This window comes from Hippoglossus hippoglossus, chromosome 13, assembly GCF_009819705.1.
Source record: "Hippoglossus hippoglossus isolate fHipHip1 chromosome 13, fHipHip1.pri, whole genome shotgun sequence".
Lineage (NCBI taxonomy): Eukaryota > Metazoa > Chordata > Actinopteri > Pleuronectiformes > Pleuronectidae > Hippoglossus > Hippoglossus hippoglossus.
Window position 1 is genome coordinate 9,980,665 of NC_047163.1, and position 23,131 is coordinate 10,003,795.

General features: G+C 41.6%; 2 protein-coding genes across 2 annotated transcripts; one reads left to right on the forward strand and one right to left on the reverse strand.

The window, feature by feature from the left end:
• The first annotated feature begins 459 nt into the window (after positions 1 to 459).
• LOC117772829 (succinate receptor 1-like) lies at positions 460 to 5,445 on the forward strand. Its single transcript, XM_034604344.1, has 4 exons — positions 460 to 721; positions 3,522 to 3,559; positions 4,005 to 4,074; positions 4,238 to 5,445. Exons 3-4 carry the CDS (start codon positions 4,024 to 4,026, stop codon positions 5,186 to 5,188), a joined length of 1,002 nt encoding a protein of 333 aa, XP_034460235.1. The 5' UTR covers positions 460 to 721; positions 3,522 to 3,559; positions 4,005 to 4,023; the 3' UTR covers positions 5,189 to 5,445.
• Positions 5,446 to 9,822: 4,377 nt separating this feature from the next.
• On the reverse strand, positions 9,823 to 18,515 carry aadac (arylacetamide deacetylase). The gene is made up of 5 exons (XM_034604335.1): positions 17,936 to 18,515; positions 15,476 to 15,704; positions 14,847 to 14,916; positions 12,372 to 12,543; positions 9,823 to 10,729 (listed from the first exon to the last, which is right to left on the reverse strand). Exons 1-5 carry the CDS (start codon positions 18,074 to 18,076, stop codon positions 10,103 to 10,105), a joined length of 1,239 nt encoding a protein of 412 aa, XP_034460226.1. The 5' UTR covers positions 18,077 to 18,515; the 3' UTR covers positions 9,823 to 10,102.
• Between the last annotated feature and the right edge of the window lie 4,616 nt (positions 18,516 to 23,131).

Here is a 23,131-nt window from a genome sequence, read left to right on the forward strand (position 1 = left end):
TTGTTTTGTGTAACCTGTAGCAAGGCCATTTAAATTTAATTCAGAGATGATCACACATCCTTTATAATTTAAACAAACAGAGGAAACTGTAACGTAAGCTAACCCGAGTCGTTATTTAAATAGAAGAAAGTCATTGCCCCACTTTTGCCCCCCCCACACACACACACACTAAAACAAAGCCCCACACTACTAAAGCGCAGGAATGCTGAAAGATTACTCTTGATCCCACAGTAATGTAAACAAACAAACCCCTGTCAGTCCGGGCTGGGTTTCTTGAGGACATACCCGGTCTGTTATACCTACTCTCTCTGCAGGGCCAGGTAAAAAAGAGAAGAAGAAGAAGAAGAAGAAAAAACACACTCTGTCTCACATGTCTCTCAGCAGCAGGTCATGTGCTTTCTAAGGGTTGGGCCAACATTGTAAGCTTTGTTGCCAAAATATACTGTAGGCGCCCTATCAGAGTCAACAACATCACGACCACAGTGTGTTGTGCAACCGCAGGATGGGCGTCGGACGCAACGGATTGATCTTTTAAAAGTCAACACTGCGGTGTTGTTCAGTTATCTGCTTATTTTCCATAGCAAAATGGATTACAGTCATATTGACATTACTTTCACGTGGATAAAGTTTATCAAATTACAAACAGGAACACCTAAATGCATCTCTTTACAGAGAGAGTTGAGCTCAATATTAAACTCAGAAGGGTTCAAATGGCTTATAGGTAATAATTTTCATTGTATATATTCTGACTGTATGTATTAAATCTTTTGTATTTTGCACGTTTACCTGTCTATAGACATCAGAAAAAGTAAAGATAGATTATATGTAATCTATCTTTACTTTTTTTTTTTATTTCCCCGTAGAGGAACTAGTTAAGGATTATCTTAACTTATTTTAAATTAAAGAGGCCTATTACTTGTCAACACATTAACAGGTAAATCTAATATATTAGGCTTATAAGCCAGTTTAGGTCTGTAACTGGCGCAATAACTCATGAAGAAAACGTTGTGCTTGCCCCGACTCGCTACTTCATGTTTCACTTCCTCTCAATACATTCTCCAATGATTAATGATGAAGTAAAAATTTCCATTTATTCTCTTCACAGATAAACAATTTATTATCACTGGAATTTGCACATCAACAAACATAAGCCCTAACATACTTTATTACATGAACTTAATTCAAAGATCTTAAAAAATACACTTAAATACACTTTTTATCCACTTACCCACATCTACGAGATAACTTTATTAAAAAGGTTGTATCTTGATTTTAAAATGAGGTGATTCTCTGTGGAGATACATATTGTTATATATTGTTTAAATAATTTCATAGGCCACATCCAAACCTTCCTAAAAAATGACTCACTACATTTGAATGATATCACGGAACCTTTGAATGCTTATAAATAAATAATAAGATTGGTTTGTTACTTTAAGTAAAGCAGCTATTGTCGATCATGTCATACTTCATATGTCACACTGCAGCCATGAACCTGTTTTGGAAATCCTTTCTTTTAGATCTCAGGAGGAGTTTGAGGACGGTAAAAATGTAATTCCCCAATGACTGTACATCTAGAGTCTTAATTAACATTTAACAGTAAAACACCAAAATAAATAGTAATGTTCTGTTAAATCAGATTTTTTTTTTTTATACAGAAGAAATGCTCCCAAAACCTCGAAGTCTCTCACAATATCTAGAAATAGTTTTTTCATAGCCAAAGTAGCTTTTATTGGCCAAATATAACTTTAATAATTGCTTGACACTCTATACTTTAGATCAGTGGTCGTCTACCGGTCGATCTCTCAGTCTTCACTGTCGATCCCCGAACTCTCTGGACTCACTGGCTGTCGTCGCGCCGCAGATCAGCTGTGTGTCGGTTGTCTGTTTTTCACACGCGCTGTGTGTCCGCTACTGGCGTCTGAGCTGCTGGTTTATATCCTGCATTTCCTTCAAGAACAAGTTGGTTTATGTACGAAACTAAATGTGAGGACTCTACGGTATGAAGATGCGCATCTTTCGGTCTGTCGATAACAATCAAAGGCCCGTTAGAACAAATGAGTGGATTCCCGAAAGTGAAACGCTGGAGTGCTTTTACTTTGAAACGGGTTCGGGAAGTGATGTAAATACATTTGTGTCATAAACAGATAAACATTGTGGTTCACAGCAGAATAAACAGAGGAAATGATCTTACCTGAGTTTTAATGTTTTTCTGATGAATTTATGTCACAAACAAATGGTTGCAACATTTCTGTATGCCTTTTCAAAAATAAAAGCACTCCAGCGTTTCTGTTAATGGAATCCATTCCCTTGTTTAAAAAGGTTTTTTTTATTGGGAAATATTTGCAAGAGCGGAAGCTGCACGGCTTCATACTGTGTAGTACTGGTATTTATTTGAGTACAAGGGACTTCTTTCATACAATAAGGCAATAATCATATTTGTTGCCATATTCAAATAAAAGCCTTTATGTAAAACCATTGTGCTGCAGTAGCAGCTCCTCTGCAGAACATGATGTGGAACTGAGAAGCTACATATTTTGCATTGTAAATATGAATGATATTAATTTGAATATTGTGCATTGAATAGAAAAAGTTGCACAACTGCCTCTCTTTGTGTATATTTATTTATTGTACATTCAGCCTTTAACACAAATTGCAAAAAATAATAAATATGACCCTAAGTGGGTTTTTTGGAAGATATCAGGGTGGTAGATCTCGGCTTACGTTTGGAATTAAAAAGTGATCTTGGGCTCGAAAAGGTTGGTGACCACTGATCTAGATAGTTTTACTATATATTTTATATTCGTGACCTTGTTCTATGAAAGCCATTTGACATGAATGACAGGTCGAGTTTTTTTGTACTTTTTCTGTCATTCGTACTAACTTAATTAGGATTATCCAGAAAATGTCTTGAAAACTATTTGTGAATAACGGGAACCTTAATATAAAACAATGATTTGTATACTCCGTGTACGTTTTGCATGTAAATCTCGGCCAAAACTAACAAATAAACAAACAAAACATGTAACAACAACTGTCAAAATAATGTAATGGGGTAAAGAGTAAAATGTTTCAGACCTGATGAACACACAGTGATTTCAGTGACTTCTTACTCAGAGATGAGGTTTTATAAATGCTAAAAAATACATGCAGTACAAGAACCTCATTTATATTCGACATATGAATACAAAGAAACAAATGGAAGAGGAAGTCTAGGTTGCAGGTAAGATCTTAGATAAATAAGTCAAATGATGTGAATGAAGAATAATCAATTTGAGACATTGAATTTGAAACCAACACAGGATATTAATGTGTTGACCAAAATAAAAAAAGGGGAAGTTTCAAAAGGCTGCGAACATTACTCAGAAAAGAGCTTTATTAATAAACCCTCAAATTCAGAGAAGTAGTCAGTCTTACAGTAGATGGGGACTGCGTTGGTCACAGGACGGAGAAAAGGTATTGAAAGAAAATATTCAACTTCTGTGTTGTTTTTTTTAAAGTTTTGTTTGTTTTTGCCTGAGGTTAACAAATTTTTCTTCGGCTCAGCTTGTTGGAGATTGTAAGTTCAACTTCAGAATAAAAATTGGAAAAAGGGAATGACAATTCTCTGATTAATCACAAATCTGACATTTTAAATGCTTTTATATTTGCACATAAAGCAGACATAGCGTGAACTGTAGTTAGTGAAGCCTGAGCCTGTTACTATTCTTTTTAGTATGGAAGATAATTTTCTTAAGAAGAGGAAGGTGACTTTTCCAGTCTAAAAAAAGCAACATTTCCCTCATGGTAATATAAGACTCAACAGACAACTTTATTTAACCAGCAACAATATTGAAGAGGTTGTTGAAAGGCCGGCGCATGTATGTGTTGTAAATGTACCGTAAATGCAAATGACAGACATTATGCATGACTGCGTCAACCATACGTTACTGTGGCTGACTTTTCCAGTGTCGTGTGGTGTTGAGGTACCATCAGCATTTACTGTTTACTGTGTCCACTGACAGATAGTGGCTGCACCTGTTCATGGTCTCACTCTCTATTCACACTATCTGCAACAAGAACAACCACACCATGGTAAGTCCTATTCTAAAATATCCAATATACTGTAAATGTTCACTGTTGTTAACTGAACCTAAAGCAAATTTCTGCCAATTCTCTTTTTGAAAATTAATCCTTAAAGTCTTTATTTTCCCACTTTCACCTTCTTTTATTTTCTCCTTTTTGCCCTTTTCTCCAGGTGCTGAATTGTACCCTGATAGATGATGTGCTGGAGAAGTATTATTTGTCCCCATTCTATGCTATTGAGTTCTGCATCGGTTTCCCTGGCAACCTCTTAGTCGTGCTCGGCTATATATTTTGCCTGCCAGTCTGGCACAGCTGCAACATTTACCTCTTCAACCTGGCAGTCTCCGACCTCATTTTCCTCTGCACGCTGCCACGCCTCTCCTACCTCTATGCAAACGAGCAAGTGGAAACCAATCCGTATGCTTGCATTATCAACCGCTACGTCCTGCACGTCAATCTCTACTCTTCCATCCTCTTCATGGTCTGGGTTTGCATGGACCGCTTCCTGCTCATAAAGCATCCGATGAAGAACCACTACCTGCTGAGGCCTCGGGCGGCCCTGCTTGTGGCAGGGCTGAGCTGGCTGGCCGTCAATGTGGAGGTGGCTCCAATGATAGCGCTGATGGTTCAGGACCTGCAGAGTGGAAACTGGAGTCTCTGCAAGGATTTTGCCAGCCTGAAAGGAGAAGTTAACCCGTTTGGATACAGCCTGGCGCTCACCTTGACTGGTTACATCCTTCCCATGGTTGCAATGTGTGGTTTCTCCTACCAAATCGCACATCTGCTCCATGTCCATGAAAGGGCTCTGCAGCACAGGGCCACATCGTACAAGAAGACTCTGAGGGTCGTTGCCTCAGCGGCGGCCATGTTTCTGGTTCTCTACACTCCGTACCACGTGCTGAGAAACGTTACGATAGCCATTTGGCAGCCCTGGGCAGGAGTGAAGCTCTGCACGGGGATGTACGTGCAAGGCCTGTACATCTTGACCCGACCCCTGGCCTTCATGCACAGCGTCATCAACCCCGTCTTCTACTTCCTCATGGGTGACAAGTTCAGACAGCTTCTGTTTGCTAAGCTCAGGAAGCTGCTCAGGAAGACAGAACGGCCAAGACAACCAGCCTGACAAGATCCCTGCATGAAAAGGTATTGCACGTCCACACATGTGAAAGAGCTCTCTCTTTACATATTGTATTTTATTAAAAATGTCGCCTATATGCTTTCCCTTGTTTCATTTTGTATAATTGTGTAATATTTTCATAGATATAGGCAAATTTCCATCCATCAAAATATTGTCAAACTGTGAGTTATTATTGATATTGAGGGACATTTTTGGTGACTATTATTAATAATGATATTTTGTATTGACCTCACATTATTTTTTGTAAATTGATTTTAATAAATGCATATATTGTAACTGAGACAAATTCTCTTTCAATGTTTTTTAAAATAAAGTAACTGGTAAACAAACTTCATGCATTTAAAGGTCAGTCCTTGTTACTGTTTTAATATTAAAGCTCAGTTTCTATCTGTTTCTGTACTTATATTAGTTCTGAATGTAATAAAATATACCTTGACTCATAACTGGCTGTTTCTCATTTTACTAAGTGATGGAGGATGACAAATATCAACTGTGTAAGTTTCCGCCTTCACATAAAACACATTTTATGTTTCAACAGTGGCTAAATCAGTAGCTTCCTCTGAAGAAAATAGTTGTGAAACACGTTTTGAGTTCTGTATAAATTTATTATAATTCTTTTCCACACAGAATTTTGTATTTATAATATTCTTTAAATGCTGCTTTTATTCGTTTTCATGTTATATTTTGCATGTTTTTACTTTTTTTTATGTGTAAATCAATTTGTAACTTTTTTTTTAGTTCTGTATGAATAAAGATATTGTTTTTATTAAATAGTTTATACATATTTGTAATTATTCTGTCGTCTTGTCTGTTTAAACCTAGTGATATTTTCTGATAGTACTCATATATATATATATATGTGTCTAAAGGTGGAATGATCTGTAGGTCTTAGCTCTCTTCATACTTGACTGTCATTGACCTCTGATGTTAAACTAAAACCCTGAATCCTCATTAAATGCATTTAACTCCATGCTGCTTTAAGACATCAGCCAGGATCAGGCGCCTCAGTCTTAACAATGATCACACCAAGCCTGAGCCGTCATTTCATTTACACTGGCGTCTCTCCTGGGATGAACAAAGGGGGAAGAAAGAATGAAATATTAGGTGTGCAGGTTTCGAGTTTCATAAAGAAAGCCAGAGGAGCGGTACTGAGAGGGAGCCACTGAGATAAAGCAGCAGGAAGGTACACGTGAATACAAACACAAAACCTGAAGCTCTGTATTAAATATAATGTGATACCCTAATGTAATAACCCTTTTGAAAGATGATCCAGTGTCAGAGTTCAGACAACGGAGGCTGGGAAAAATTGCATCACGGGGCACATGCTCTTTGTAAAGCTTTTCTTTGTAAGGTTACTGTAAATGTGTGGTTTCTTAAAGTGCTTATCTCAAGAGATAATAATGACTTAACGTCATAAAGAAAATGCCCTGATGAGCCAATTGGCTTCGGATTCATTTAGAGAATTTGACATTTGAAAATTAAGATTTATCGTCCTATTCGTGTGTGTGTGTGTGTGTGTGTGTGTGTGTGTGTGTGTGTGTGTGTGTGTGTGTGTGTGTGTGCTTACTCACATTCTTGTTTTTGAACACAGCAACCACTTGTCGACACTCTACACTATACTATTGGCCGTCTGCTTACCTGCACACTGGGCCAGTGTACAGTAGGACCACATGAGTGTTCCACTCCACACCGGGGAGCTGTGGTTTGTTTTGTTTTATGCCTCCTGACGAACGAGGTTGACCTTTCTGAATAATGCTCTTGTGTAAATGGATTGTTCACACTCGTGCGTCAGCCTCTCTACCTTTCCGACCTCTTGGGTAGAATGTGTGTGTGTGGGTGGTGGATTGGTGGACATATTTGCAGTATGTTTGCGGATCATCTGTTCTCTCTGCCTCAGCTACATGAACCCTCACATATCACCGTGTAGCGCAGAGCGGATTTGGTTTGTCCGAGTCAGAATGTCCTCCTGTTCACTTTCGCTGTGTAAATTTACATATATGATCGCAGTCACCAGCTTGTCCCGCCCTGTTTGCTGTCCCCTAGCAACAGAGCTGCAGTTGGACAACAAGAGAAAGTTTAAACACCCCTCGGCTTTTTCAACATGAGCACCATTCCGTTAGGTTGAGTTGAAGTGTGATACGTAAACATTGGACTTCTCGTCATTTGCCAGTGCAATGAGCTCTTTGAAAAACACTTTGTCACTGAAGCGCAATGAATCCTGGGATAGGTTCGGATGAATCCCCTGAATCGAGACAGTTATTGTTGATCACCTTACTTCTACTTCTGCTTCCAGCCCTTGTGATTGTCTGCACCTGTCCGAATGTGTTTCCTGCCTCCTTTGTGTACTTAGTCTCTTTGTTTCCACTTGTCTTTGTCTGTTCGGTTCGGATCTGTTCAACCCAGCTGCTGTGTCTCCTCTCCTCTCCTGTTCTGAGTTTCTGTTTCTGTTTTTGGGTCATCTGTGTTTTCTTGCAGCCTTCTGATTGTAAGCCAGTAAATTGTATTTGATTAAATAAGTTTTCCTAGTTTTTTTGTGTATGTCTGCATTTGGATCGAGTTTTAAAACAAAGGTTTCTTGAACTTTCAAATCGGTGAAACAAAAAAACAAACTAAACTTAACACAACAAATTTGATCTTGATTACATTTTTGGCAATATAGCCCCCATGTCTTTCTCTTCCTTACGCTGGACGTGATCGCACACAAAGTACAATTCATTAGTGGTGAAAGGTCAAGTCAATTTATTGTCAGATGACATTAAAATGAAAAATGCAAATCAAACTCTCTACGAGAGGGAATCCAACACACACATAGCAAGAGTCATATTTACAACTGAAAACGAAGCAGTGCTTAATCAAAGGAGCCACGTTTCTCAGCAGTGCTTTGACTTGTTTGAAAAGTTACATACTTTAAGAGGTTGTTTATTTTCTCTTTTCCTAAATGAGTCACTGGAAAGAAAATGACAGAGAGAAAACATCGAAACAAAGACAAGCCTAAAAGCTGAGTCAAGAAAATCACATCTGTTTCATATCAACTGTAACTAACCTCATTTTAACCTTTACCTCCCTGTAATCTTTCAGATAGCCAGAAGACACAAGGTGATTTCACCAACGGACATAAAGATAAACAGGGGGACACTAGTTTATGGTTTCAAGTCATGATTTTTGGACTTTAGGGGCTAAAGGTTGACTGACAAACTGCAGTGAGATCAGTGATACGCATGTAGTGTTGGTGCAAGACATTTACTTAATCTATATTTCTACACACAGTTTCATGTCATAATTTCCTCATGAAGCCAGAACTTGTTCTTACAACCTCCTCTAACAGGAACCAAGGCAAAATTCTAGCTTATTTATTACTCAACCAATTCCCATGAAATGTTGATGAGGTGAGGCATGACCATGAGCCGAGGAAACACCCAAACAATCTTGGTGTGGATCTGGATGAGGGGGCAGATCCAGGCATGGTTCAATTTCATTTTCGTTAATTTCTCACAATGATTCACGGATCTTGACGGTCTTGAGGCATGAGTTCTATTCTAGTTTGTTTGTTTGCATGTTAGTTAGAAGCGTAACACAAAAAAATACCAGCGATAAGCATGAAACGTGTTGGAAAGTGTCTCTTTTCCATTCATCACATGTGTATGCAAGGTGTGAGGACTGCTGAGAGGTTGCTATAGCATCGGCTCTACTTGTATCTAACACATAAATAGCAATACTCTGTGTGGAATGTGGCTTATCATATTTATTTGGGTGTAGCCCTCATGTTACAAAGCAAACAGGCAAAAACATATTTATTTTGTTACTACTGCACGTGGGTGGAAATGACACTAGATGCAGGAATGTGTTTTCCTTATAAAGATACCATTGGATTATACCATTGAATTGTACCATAGTTATTATACCAGCATATGTGAGCTGTTATTTGTTTAGTTGCTCAAACTACTCAGGTTTAGTTCTGTCCTTGTTTTTGCTCTATTTCAGAAAACAGCACTCGCCAAATTTTTTAAAGCAACGTCAGTGACCTTCAAACGTGAGACGTGATTTTGCAAATACATCCAAACCTTCTCAGGTTTCAGTGTCAGCTTGCGCTCAGCGATGAATGTTAACTTTGGCCGAGGCGACCGTATTTTCTTGCTGTTGTGAAAATCCTGTTCTGCTTTGCCAAGATTTGTCCTGGATTCTGAAAAACCTCTAATGGGAAAGCAATTTGTGTAATGAGTGGTATGCATGACTAATATGATCTTGAGGCAGTGGACAGGTAGCAGGTCCTGCAGGGGGATGCAAGAATGAGCCAGGGCCAGATAGTCAGCTAAAAATAAATGAATGACCATACCCATAACAACTTTAGCGATGTTGCGGGGTTTGACTTCTTTTCCCCTCAGATTTCTCTGGGTAATTTGATGGTTGTTGTGCACGTTTGTGTACAAGTGATGATTACCTCCGCTTAAGGGAATGAATCTGTTTGTTTTACAGGATTACACCAAATCTACAAGACCGATTAGCATGAAACTCAGTGGACAGACGCAGTAGGTTCATGTGGATTCTCTGCAAATCAAAATAAATCTGGATTTAGTGAATTTAAATGTAGTTCGATAAGGGGCCTATCAGGCATTGGCTGAGGTGTGCCCTCTATAGTGCCAATCTAGTTTCATATGTATTGTGTTTTACTCATATACATACGCGAAATACTTTTAAATATTATTTCAAATTCTCATTTCCTGACCTGCTATTTAATGAATTAGTGGGACAATAAATGAAGTTAATATATTTCTAAATATATTTACAGAAATTATAGCCTGACCAACAAATAAGAATTAACAATAAAAAGTTAAACACCAGAAGGAAAAAAAATTGCACCTAAACAAACATTGGTGCATTGTGGCGATACGTCAGGAGTTTTTACAAGTTTTCCTTGAGCCATTTGATATAGTTGTCTGTCATGCGGCGTCCAATCAGGAAGTCAGTCGGCCACACGGTGAACATCAGCGCTCCGTGAAATCCCGTGTCATAGTGTTCATGTGACACCTCGACGCCAGCAGCCCGGAGCCGCGTGACATACATGATGCCATCATCTCGGAGCACGTCATACTCACATGTCATAATGTAGGCCTTGGGCAGGGAGCGTAAGGCCGCGTCTGGAACCAGCAGTGGCGACGCCCTCGGGTCGGCCAACGATCGAGACGGTCCGTCCATCCCCACTGCCTCCCCTCCGACTCCCTGCACCACAGCGGGCGCACTGTAGTTGTACTCTCTGTGGTACGTTTCAGGAAGGAAGGCGCTCCAGTCGACAAACTTCAGCAGGCTGGAAGACTCGGGGTTGTTGTGGGTGTTCGCCATCATGGCTCTGAAAAACGCCTTGTCGCTGGTGAAGTACTCGCTCCAGAACCGCACCATGAGGGTCCGGGGTAGAATGGGCATGTCCCGGTTCTGCTGATATGAAGGAGTGTTGAGGTCCAGCGCCTGCAGCACTGGGTAGATGAGCGCCTGGGCCTTCAACTGGATCTGCTGCCCAGGCTCTTTCAGTAACTGTGGAGAGAGATGGAGAGAATCAGCTTGTGTTCAAATAAAATCCTAAAGAAAAAACAGACTATTTCGCCATCAGATGAAATATGAGCTGATGGTTTTTCTTAGTCAACCAGCATGTGATCAGATGTACCAGTCATGGTTGTCAACTTCGGGCGTTCTCCATTTGTCTTTGTCTCCACTGAGCTGCCAAGAATTACTGTGTGAGGACAAACGGGCTAGAACACGCTTTTATCATGGATGCAGTGAGATAAGAGGACTGGCACAGTACTGACGTTGTCCAGCAACGGTTGATCCAGGAATGTTTCTTCACTTTCTTTAACATTGGGAGGGAGGGCATTCTTCCTAACCCTAACCCTTCTTTTTTATTTCTCAGAAAATAATTCAAGGATCTTGAAAAAAAATCTAGCATTTTCAGGGGACTGATATTTATGAATGTGTGCAATTTGATGCAGAATATAAATCCGGATCTTTTGAATTTAAATGTAAATGAGATCCCTATTGAACCTCAGCGGAGGTTTGTACTCAACTCAGTGAGAACACGAGCATCTTCAGTTCAAAGCCAGTCCTCAAAAAACAAAGCAAATGTATACTTCCTTTACCTGGGAACATGAAACATGAAAGTTTATGGGAAACCCTAGTTTTACGTTTTTTCCTTGTTCGTACTCTGATGGGCCATCATGGATTCCCATGATTATTCTCCATATTTGCTGTGGTGCAGTAAAAAGAGGACTTCATCCTCGCCATGACTTGGCCAGCATGGGCACCTGGTGCGGGGCCAACATCATGATCATACATGGGCATGAGGAGAAAAGTCGTGCGGAGTCCTGTAAAGCCGTTCTTGGCTCTTTAGGCCGACATCACAGTTGCTGAGAGGAAGAATTGGAAATGTCGGGAGATTGCTGTCTGTATCGAGCCAGTTCTCCTAGCGCTGAATCAGCCCATGCTGCATGGCTCACTGTTTACATACAGATGCAAAATCATTGAGATGTAGCGTTTTCAACTCAACCTTAATGGGTCTTTAATCTTGCATACAACAAAACATAGTCTTATCTGTTGTTAAGACTTTGTAAAGCTGTGCTGAAGCTCACAGGTAGCATCAGAAAATGCACCCACAACCTAAACTTCAGTCACTATTAGAAAATGAAATTCCAAAGAGATTATCTTGGGAGAGTTGAACTTCCTGCTATGCTGCGGCTCACTGTCTCCAACCTCACTTTATCTCCTCAGCTACCTGTTGCCGGTGGCACTGCTGAAAATGTGGTTGTTCTTACTCTTTTGACCTTTAATCGTGTGATCAAATCACAGAATAACCTAAATCCTTGTGAGTGCGTGTTTACTGTGGATACACACTTGTTACTTCTGGTCAGCTGCAACGAGTTCTTTCTCCTTCGACTGTTAACATGGATTTGTGTGAGATTTGCTCTAATTGAACACAGCTACATAGCTGAGATCCATCGCACAGCTATACATGTCAGAGTAGATCAATGTTGGCTATCTCAGGCGCTAAACACGTGTTCTTGTGGTTCAGTAATATTTTCCATAAACCGGGTTATTAATCGTGTCTCATGTCATCTCGTCACACAGGGTTTTTATTTCCATGTGCACCAGACGAACAGAGCTGACAAAAAAATAGCTTCAGAACCTGTTGAGAGACGGCAGCGGCCAGGTTCCCTCCAGCACTATCCCCAGACACAGCTATGCGTCCTGGGTCCACAGAGTACTGGGCCAGCACCCCCTTCTGGAGGAAGTGTTTGACCACACGGTACACGTCCTCATACGGGACGGGGAAGTGGTGAGCGGGGGCAAGGCGGTACCTTTAAAAATAGAAAGGTACAGGATTAAAGCTGGAACATAAATAAATGAGAGGACAGGACGAGACAGAAAACAGTTTGAGCTTGGAAAAAATAAACATGTTGATAATGTCAAGAGACGACGTAACAGGATGGAAAAAGGACAAAACCACAGACGTTTTTTTTCTTATTAGCTTAAGACTTAAATCGGTTTGAAACAGAAGTACAAACAGTACTCAGATGTCTCATTTAATCTGATCATGTTTGGGAGAAGGAGAATGAAGTATGTGAAAAAGAAAGCTGCTGTTGCTGAAGCCAAACGGGCAGGAAAATATAAAATCAGACTTATTAAGAATAATGCAAGAAAGTGACAGCTAACACACATGAACTAAATAATGGTCTTTTAGTTTGTGTTTGTTTTTAATTTTCACTGATTCCCCAGGGAATAAATTATGGATCCTGATGAAAAGGCACATATACTTGAGGATTGATATACAAGTCCTTGCAATTTGGAGCACTTGATCAAATTTAAGGGGAGTATTGGCCCTTCACCGCAGTATGCTCACTACCATTGTGGTTCATTTTAAAATGTATCTGAAGTTTTACTATTTAAAAAAAAAAAAAATTCAGTCAAATATACAGAGGGGTCCAAAAGTCTGAGAACATCTTGGGAAACTGGTTCAAAAGTTCCAGTTGCATGACCACAGTAATATCCTATGAAGCCAACAACAGACAAGTATAAACAGCCATGTCATTTCAAATAAATTCCTCTAAACTTGCTCACTTCAAATGTGTCGCAACAGCTTAGGGGCGAAATAAGGTCCATTACATCCATTCACTGAAAGTGTTTTCTTTCTTTGCACTGACCCGTGTCCTGCTGGTGTCATCTCTATAGATGTTTCAGTCTATGAGCTAAGATGTTACACATGGCTGACCCTGAGTCTGTGAAGTGCTGTAATTACCCACTGAACCTTTAACAAATTGCACACAGGAATTTGGATGGAGGCAGATAAGGAAATGTGCTCCCACAGCCCGTACACATAAACTGATCCACTCCGACTTGCACAGTCAAATACGCTGCATCAACAAACACAATTCACACACATAAGAAAAAAGAAAGTGTGACTTAATGACTGAGTCACCTCACTTGTTGACTGATAAAACCATGAGTGGTGAATAAGGGGATAGAGGGAGTATTGGCAGGATAAAGTTACAGTGCAGAGGGAGTTGGAAGCGGATGTGCCAAAGACCAACAGTGAGTGCAGCAATGAAATCCTGTTTCTACTGCATCCTCACTTCCATCTGTTCTGTGGCTAATGAGGGAGGACAGGCTCAAAACAAAACTCTGTGTGAGGAAAAGTGCAAAGGAAAGATGGCATTTGTATTCATCAGTAACACAAATGAAACGACTTTGGTGGCTTTATAATGTAAATGTACCTCTGCCAAATTAAGTTTTGTTTTAACTTTGTTCGTTGTAGGTTTTGTTTCTCTTTCTCTGCAGCTTTCCCACAGAATTCATTCAATCTATGGTGGTAGCGGGGGGGGGATGTAGGTACAGAGAAGTAACAGGTAGAGAGAATAAAGAGTGAAAGACAAGTTCTCGTGAGAGAGAGAGCTGCATTCATGCCACTTGTAGGTACATGCACAACTGCAGCTGAATCTATGAGGTCCGGCTGCCTGCGTGGATGGTAACAACTTTATGGTCCAAAATGGCAAATGCAAATGGCAAAGCAAAAAGCATTGCACACGGCTATACAATGCTGCAATGGAGCAGAGTTAGAGATCTCTAATGTTATGAGAAGAGTATAATATTTTGGTTCAATATCAGACTGTGGCGAGACAAATTAGAATATAGCGTGCCACCACAGTCGAGATAATTGATGGGAAACTCAGTTTTGACATAGTGAGGTGGGGCAGCACCCTTCAAGTTTGACTCTTAGTTAGCAGTTAGTGGAGGAAGGATACGGTATGAGTCGGAGAATAACTCATTAAGGATCAGATCCATCACTTTCTTTAACATAGCGAGATAAAGCGTTTTTCAACATTTCCATTGATTTCTCAGAGAATAATTCATGGATCTGGATGGGAACACACTATTTAGGGGACTGGTATTTATGAGTGTGAGCAATTTGATGCAAATCCAAATAAAAATTCAGATCAAGTGAATTTGCATTGGACTGTTGGGCCTTGTCAGAGGTATGTGCTCTTTGAGTGTCATTATAATTGGAGATTGATGCAGGGGGCAATTGTTGCAGTTCCTGTGTTGTTGACTCAGCAGTTTTTGCACTACATCATCTGCATAAAGCTGACTATAGAATAATACTTACTCCACAGAAAGAACAACTGCATCGAGCTCAGTGACTAATTCTCTGGCTAGTTGATCGTATGGACTCATTCCTGCAAAGACAGAGGAGACAGACAGATCAGAACAGAGATTCCAAAGCACCTCAGACATCCACAGAAACTGACTTCCATCACCTTACATGAAGCTCACACTGCAGATTAACATGTCTAGAGGCAACTCTTGGCAAGAGCCACATTACTGTAATAGCTGCAGCCAGTCAACAGATTGCAAGAGCAGCATGCCATGTGTCAAACTGCATGCCATGTCTTTAGGTTTTGGACTGGCAGGGGTAAACACCCTCTGAGGTCGCCCACCGCTCCAGCAGCCGGCACATTATTTCCTCAGGAAAACCTGAGAAAGCTTTTTCGCATTTGACAGTTAGTTCATTATTTATGTAGCTGTCACCACAGCTGTCATCGGGCGCCTGTAAAGTCATTTATAACATCAATCAAACAGTGAATGCTGACTCTGAGTAATGGTGTAATTACCGCACGATGAAGACATCACAAGAACATGGGTATTGCCCACTCATCTGTCTTTGACGCATTCTTTAGTCAGAGAGTCGTAATTATACGGGATGAACAAGAAGACAGGCAAAACCCATCAACTTACGGGAGCTGCCGAGACACCATCCTCCCCCGTGCAGGTATATGATGGCTCTCCTGAGTTCTCCGCCATCGCCCTGTTGCTTCGGCTGGTAGAGCACCACCTCCACTCCGTCGAAGTTTTCGTCTGTCACCTTGACGTGCTCGTCGGACACAGGCACCACCTTTTCGGCCAGAGTAATGACGTACATTACCCCCATGTAGTCCTTCAGCCCCAGTAATTCACTGAGGTCTGCCTGGAGAGAGAAGCATATTACATAATTTACCGTGTACATAAGTTACTGTAAATCAGTTAATTCTACGTAAGCGACCACCTTCACTAAAGCTCATAATATCCTAAACAGAAAGCCCTAAGATGCTAAACTATGTGGCCACGTCACAGCGCGAGCAAGGGAGAGGCTACAGTCATGTGAATGTTGTCTGGTAACACGTCAACAGCCCCCTGGAGTTATTCATCTTTAGACGTCTTTGATGGGTTATAAAAGAAATGAGGCTATAAAAGCTTCACCCCTGGTGCATCGTGTCAGATGAGGTAAGCAGTCGGTGGCTGGCATGAGGGGAATCAGCTGATGCACTTCTGCTGTGGCCACATATCAGAGAGTCATCCACTCCGAAGTATCAGGCATTCATATCGTGAAAGGGAAAAAAAACAATTACTGAAGCATTCTCCTACTTTCTGCCTAAAAGAATAAAAATGATAATTTGCTCAAGTAAAAATAGAAGTAGCCTCACAGAATAGGTTACACTGCAAAACTAAAACTTATTGTAAAAGTACTGGAACATACGCTGACGCGGCCAAAGCACTACAACCATCTGCCTAACATTGCGTAAGTCTCCATGGTGCTGCCAAAACAGCTCTGAACCGTTGAGGCATGGACTCCACAAGACCTCTGAAGGTGCCCTGTGGTATCAGGCACTGGGACTTTCGCATCAGATCCTTTAAGTCCTATAAATTGCAGGTGGGACCTCAGTGGATCAGACTTGTTTTTTTCCAGCACATGCAAGCACGCAAGGTTTTCCCAGAAGCAGAGCATCACGCTGCCTCTGCACTCTGCATGTGCACTTCCTGTAGTGCGTCCTGCTGCTGCAGCCTCTCGCCCCAGTCATTCACATGATGTAAAAGAAAATGAGATTCTTTTGACCAGGCCATCTTCTCTGACTGCTGTGTGGCTCAGTTTCTGACACTCATGCATATTGGAGGTGTGTCCTGCTGTGGACAGGGATCAGCAAAGGGCACGCTGACTCGCTTTGTGGCCATGCAGCCCCTTATGCAGCAGGATGTGTGTTTCTATCAAAGCCAGGATTAAGGTTTTCAGCCATTTGTGCTCTTTTGTGGGATGGGACCACACCTGCCATCCTTGGCCTTATGCACCCATGACCTTTCCCCAATTCCCCTTCTCTGGACCACTGCATACCGGGAACACCCCACGACACCTGCAGCTCTTGGAGATGATCTGACCCGGTTCTGCAGCCATCACAGTTTAGCCCTTGTCAAACTCGCTCTAATCTCATGCAAACCTGTTTTTCATGTTGTAAAATTAAATCAACCTCAAGAACTGACATTGCGGCTAATCAGTGTAACTGTCACTTGCGATTAGTGTCGACATTCTCCAAGTCTAAAATTGAATTAAAGCACCCTGACCACGAGAGGATGCCTGCATGCCTGAGCCGACATCTGGTTACGGCTAAAGTAAAAGGTTTGATTCAGTGACAAGTTAGACGTAAATAAATAAATAATAAAGATAATCTGAATATTTTAAGAATAAAATGTCCATGCTAAAAGTCTTTCAAACTTAACCCACTCTCCCTGCAGCAATAAATAACAAAGCCCCTTTGTGTCAGAGGCAGCGTCCTGCACTCACTGTCACTTTTTTCCAAAGAATCTGAAAAATGTCTTCATTCATAACTGTGATCTAATAACTCAAATTGTGTGACCTTCCCAGTCGTGGATTTGATTAAATATGACTTTTTAACAGTGACGAAGATGTATGAGAATAAACCCACCATTCATTTTGCACTAAGGTTACAACCATGTAAGCACTTAAAGCATGGAACACATCACAATAAGCTCAGTGCACCGCAGGCGCCTAACACTAACAGTTTCCTTAATAGGGTCTATTATTAGAACAGGTGAGCAGGCCTATACAACACATGGATTAGCATCTGATATAATCTGGGGTAACCAGTGTGTACAGTATATCTACATCAGCAAAACACAGTAAACGTTTAATGAGGCACCTTATACTCTGAGAACAGACAACAGCAAAAAAAACGTCAGTATTTCTGTATTAAATAGAAGTTTAAATTATCCAAATTTGTATAAAAGTGAATAAATAAATACAGCCAGAGTAAGCTGGTAGATTGAAGGCTATTTTATCATATAGGGATTCATTTCCAAAGTCAGAGCCACGCAGACCTAATGTCCAGCCAAGGGATGCCAGAACCCATTTGTATTCATCATTCTTACCATGTGGCTGAGACTTCGGAAGAAGCAGTTGGTCAGCATGAGTTTCCATTTCTCCTCTATCTCCTCGGGAATGGGCTCATAAATATAATAAGCTGTGAACGAGCACAGGGCGACGAATAAAATGATGCTTCCCAACCTCATTGTACAACGTGCGTCCCCGGCAGCGGTCCGACTGCAGGGTGCGAAACACAAACGGGCTGTGAGCTGCAGCTTGTTCTCAAGTCGCTCCGGTGCGCGACAAAAAGCTTTTTACGCACGGAATTCAATTTTGAATCCACACCAGCGAAATATGACAGCACGTGTCCGTTTGTCATTTGATGGTTATGTCGGCGTGCATGTTCTTGTCTTTCCCTTGCTGCTCGTGCGCGTGCCGTGATGTGTGTCCGTGTCTCGTGCAGCCGTGGAAGTCATTGCCAGTGTCAGTGATATGGAGGCTGGAGAGCGCGCGCACGCCGCGCTGCGCTCACGAGGCAGAACCGTCCCACCTCGGCCCGCGCCGCAAATTCCTCAGGTGCTTCTTAAACGTCTGCAGCTTGAACAGGATGCGCGTGGAAACGCTGTGCCAAGATGCAGCCGGTGCACTAATGTAAACATTGCACACGGTAAGAACCAGATAAGAAATATTACACCAGTGGGGATTTCTTCAGATACTCCAGATTCTTGCAGTTTGTGCGCAATAGTGTCAGCTGTGCGTAAAGGATCATTCTCCAATGTTTGCTGCACGTCCACGTCGCTTTATGACGACAGGAACCTCCATAACGCAGCAAAGTAAAGTGTCTGTAGTGCAAGTTAACCGCAGTGGCCAGGCAGCCAGAGCTAATAATATTGTTGGGTGCCAGAGCCAGATGAGTGTCGTTTCTTGGCAGACCCGACTGTCGACGCAATATGACTCTCTCAGGCACTCAGGCTCTGAAAGGGTCCTGCACAGAGGGATTGATTTAGTTCTACAGGAGCTTCTCCTGGTGGGAAGCAGTCAGACAGGCCCACACAGGCGTGAGAATCTCATTATTTCAAGCATTAATAGCCTCAAAGTCTCCCAGGGGAAATGTAAGACCAGCAATAACTGAAGCATCACATATGAAGGTAATTAAACCAATGTTATAACAAAGTCAAAACTCGAGCAGTATTTTCATCTGGCAGGTTGATGGTATCAGTGCATTCACATGGTTTTGCTGTGGTACTGTTTCACATATAGAGCCAAACAGGAGAAAGGAATAAGAAGTATAAGGCTGCACTTAAGTAAAACAGCTTAAACCAAAGACAGGTTGAAATCCATCGTCATGCTTTTAGTCAGAAAAGAAAGAAATGCAGAGATTTAAACTTAAAGCTTTGGTCAAGGTTTGGGCTCTCAGTCGCATTTCACTTTATCTGCTTTGAAAGCAAGTAGTGGAACATCATGGGTTTTCCAACGGCTAGAGCTCTCTGCTGCCGTCATCCAGAAAAAAAACAACCACATGCCCTCCATGTGACTTTCTGTGAACCTCTGTGCTTCAAAACTTTCTTCTCTGTCAGGTTGGAACTTGTAATTGGCTGGTGTCTCCTTCCACCAGGCATCCCACTCCATGCAGTGAGATGCCATCTGCAGGATCCAGCGTGTGTTGGAGGCTCGGTGAAAGCCTCTGTGAGTCTGATCACTGCTGAGCAGTAGAATACTTAATCTCCTCTCTGAATACAGAATCACACTTCAGACGCTCGGGGATCCTCTCTGGAATTCCCCTCCCTCCTGTTTTTCGCCTCCAACCGCCGGCCTCCACTCCGCTTCTGAGGGAGACCACCTCAGTCGGTTAGTGAATCTTTCATGGAGCTCCCTTCAGTCATTGCGTCTCGTAAGTGGGGAGGATGGGTGTCGGAGGGTGCGTGGGTGGGGATGTTGTCTTCATCTACGTAAGAACCGTGCTGTGCAGCGCCATGCCACGTGGCTGCCCAACACCCTGCTGTGTGTGGGGGTAGCTCAAGCAGATGTGAAAAATGTCTCCAAAGACTCCAGCGAGGAGTTTGAGTACTAAAGTGTGAGTGTGTGTATGTGTCCATGCAACGTGCTGGTATGTGCATGTGTGTGTTTGCCTGAGTAAGCCCACAAACTTGCATGCAAATGTGTGATTGTGCAGCCAGGCCACGTTTCTTTCAGTGGTGCGTGCACATTCTTGGGATTAATACATCAGCACAGGCATATCAGATTCGTATAATCAAGGAACAGGCCAGCCCTTCACTGTCAATGCTGAGTGTGAGCTGTAACTTCATGATTTGCAGGGCCCCCGCTGAGGCAAAGTGGATGGGCTGCATGACAAGAGGCATCTGAAGGCGCTCGACTCTGAGTTCAAGCTGAGATGAGTGAAGGATATTTTTATGATTAAATAATCAAGAAGCAGGTTTTGGTGCATTGCAAACTCCCAACCAAATAATGTTAGACATGAGTTTAATGTAAGTAGTTTATCAATACATTATGAATGCATGTGGGATATAGCTGATGAACTTGACAATTGCAAAATAATAGGAACATATGGGTTCCTTTGCATGCAGAAGTCTTTTTTAGCAAATGACTATGTTTCTCCTATGCCACTGATTTCTATGCAACATATGTAAGCTGTGAACACACTTCATTCCTGACTTGAGTGAACAGAGGAAAACACACGTGGATACATGTGCATTTGTGTGCAGCTTTTCATATATGTCATATTTTAATCTTTTGAGTTAATCCCGAAAGATTCAATCCACACATGGAAATATACAGACACATTAACATGGAGCCTTCAGTTCCCCTGACGCTCAGGAGTCGTTTCAAGAGAACATATCCTTCCTTCACGGTCTCCCTGATGTGATTTCAAACGTCAAGTCCACTCTCCGGAAAGAAAACAGGCACGACCCAAGAATATTTATGACTTCCTTCAGTTTGCTGGTTCGGAATCATCTCATGCATTCAGTCTGAGTGTATCAGGGTTTAGAATCCTTTTTTTCTCTATATATATATTAGGTCAAAAAAAGTATATACAGCAAAGATAAACAAAAAAAAATTGTTTACACAAACCTCAGTGAACAGGTCATTGTCCGTTAACCAGCAAATTTACTATTAATTGAATGAACACTATGTAGAGAGTGGATAGTTGGAATGTAGGCGTTGACCTTAAGGATATAAAAACACACAGGAAAGATCAGCGCAGAACAGATCGTTTTCTTTTAGACCCAAAGGATTACAAACACGGCAGTATAACAAAAGGAAGCGTTGGATATGTGCTGCAGTGAGTATCTACTGTGCAAGTGTGAGCAACACATTGGAGAGGTCTGCAGGGTTTGATCCATCTCTGCATGTTTAATATGGTACACGCAGAGCTGTCGTACAGCACGTGAAGCAGGACCAGATAAAAACATGCACATACACTATGTATGAAAATGAGCTTTTTCCCACCAGAGACCACCGTATTCAACGTACCCATGGAATAGATTAGTAGCAAAGAGCTAAGCACAGCCAGCAGCCAGCATAGATTGTTGAAGGCTCTTGTTGGCTCCCCAGACCCACACCTCATTGCTCATGTGGGAACTGTAATCACAATATGAAATCTAATATTTTTGAGGACTCAGTTGGACCCAGAACATACCAGATCCATTCATTTATTAACTTTGTTGGATTTTTGTTTTGAAGCAAACACAGTTATGCTATGTTTTTGCCTCTTTGTAATATCCCCATGTAGAAGTTACTGTTCAGCTTCATGAAATTAAAGGGGACATAGCATGCCCATTTTACTACAAGTTGATATGGTTCCTTGGGGTCTTAATGAAATGTCTGTAACATACTTTGGTCAAAATACCACAAGGATCATATAAAACAGCACCCTTTTTACCCTGTATAAAACAGCCCTCCACAGAGTGACCTGTTTTGAGTGCCTGTTCCTTTAAATGCTAATGAGCCAGCTCCCACCTCCCCCCTCTCCCCCCATGATTTTAAACGATATAAATTACATATTTTATATGATATAAATTATCAAATATGCATCCCATACTTTGTATTCCCCTTCTGTTGTCCTGGAGTTTTAATTTTCCCAATCACATAATTAAATGTCCCCCTCTGCCCATCCACTACAAGCACACAAGCAGACAGACAGAGAGAGAAAGAGAGGGGTGGGGGGGGGCTATGAAGACCATCATTTACCCCCGAACCCCGACATTCAACGGGTACAACAACAAGCGGAGAAAGCAGAATCGCGGGCTGACCTTATACAGTGCCTTGCATAAGTATTCACCCCCCTTGGACTTTTTCCCATTATGTACTGTTACTAACTGGAATTCAAATAGACTTAAATAAACTTTTTCCCGTTTGATCAACAAAACATGCATAGTACTTTGGAGGTGCAAAATAAATTTTATTGTGACACAAACAATAATGAGAACAAAAAAGTTGACATCTGTTGGGTGCATAAGTATTCACCCCCCTGTGTCAATACTTGGTAGAACCCCCTTTCGCTGCAATTACAGCTGCAAGTCTTTTGGGGTATGTCTCTACCAGCTTTGCACATCTAGAGATGGAAAGGTTTGTCCATTCTTCTTGGCAAAAAAGATGAAGCTCAGTCAGATTGGATGGAGACCGTCTGTGAACCGCAATCTTCAAGTCTTGCCATAGATTCTCTATTGGATTGAGGTCTGGGCTTTGACTGGGCCATTTTAAGACATTAACATTCTTTAATCCAAACCATTCCTTTGTAGCTCTGGCTGTATGTTTAGGGTCATTGTCCTGCTGGAAGATGAACCTCCGCCCCAGTCTCAAGTCTTTTGCAGACTGCATCAGATTTTCTTCAAGGATTTCCCTGTATTTGGCTCCATCCATCTTTCCCTCTATTCTGACCAGTTTCCCTGTACCTGCTGAATAGAAGCATCCCCACAGCATGATGCTACCACCACCATATTTCACTGTTGGGATGGTGTGCTCAGGGTGATGGGCAGTGTTGGGTTTTCGCCACACATAGCGTTTTGCATTGAGGCCAAAAAGTTCAATTTTGGTCTCATCTGACCAGAGCACCTTCTTCCACATGTTTGCTGTGTCTCCCACATGGCTTCTGGCAAACTCCAAACGGGATTTTTTATGGATCCCTTTCAACAATGGCTTTCTTCTTGCCACTCTTCCATAAAGGCCAGATTTGTGGAGTAGACGACTAATAGTTGTCCTGTGGACAGATTCTCCCACCTCAGCTGTGGATCTCTGCAACT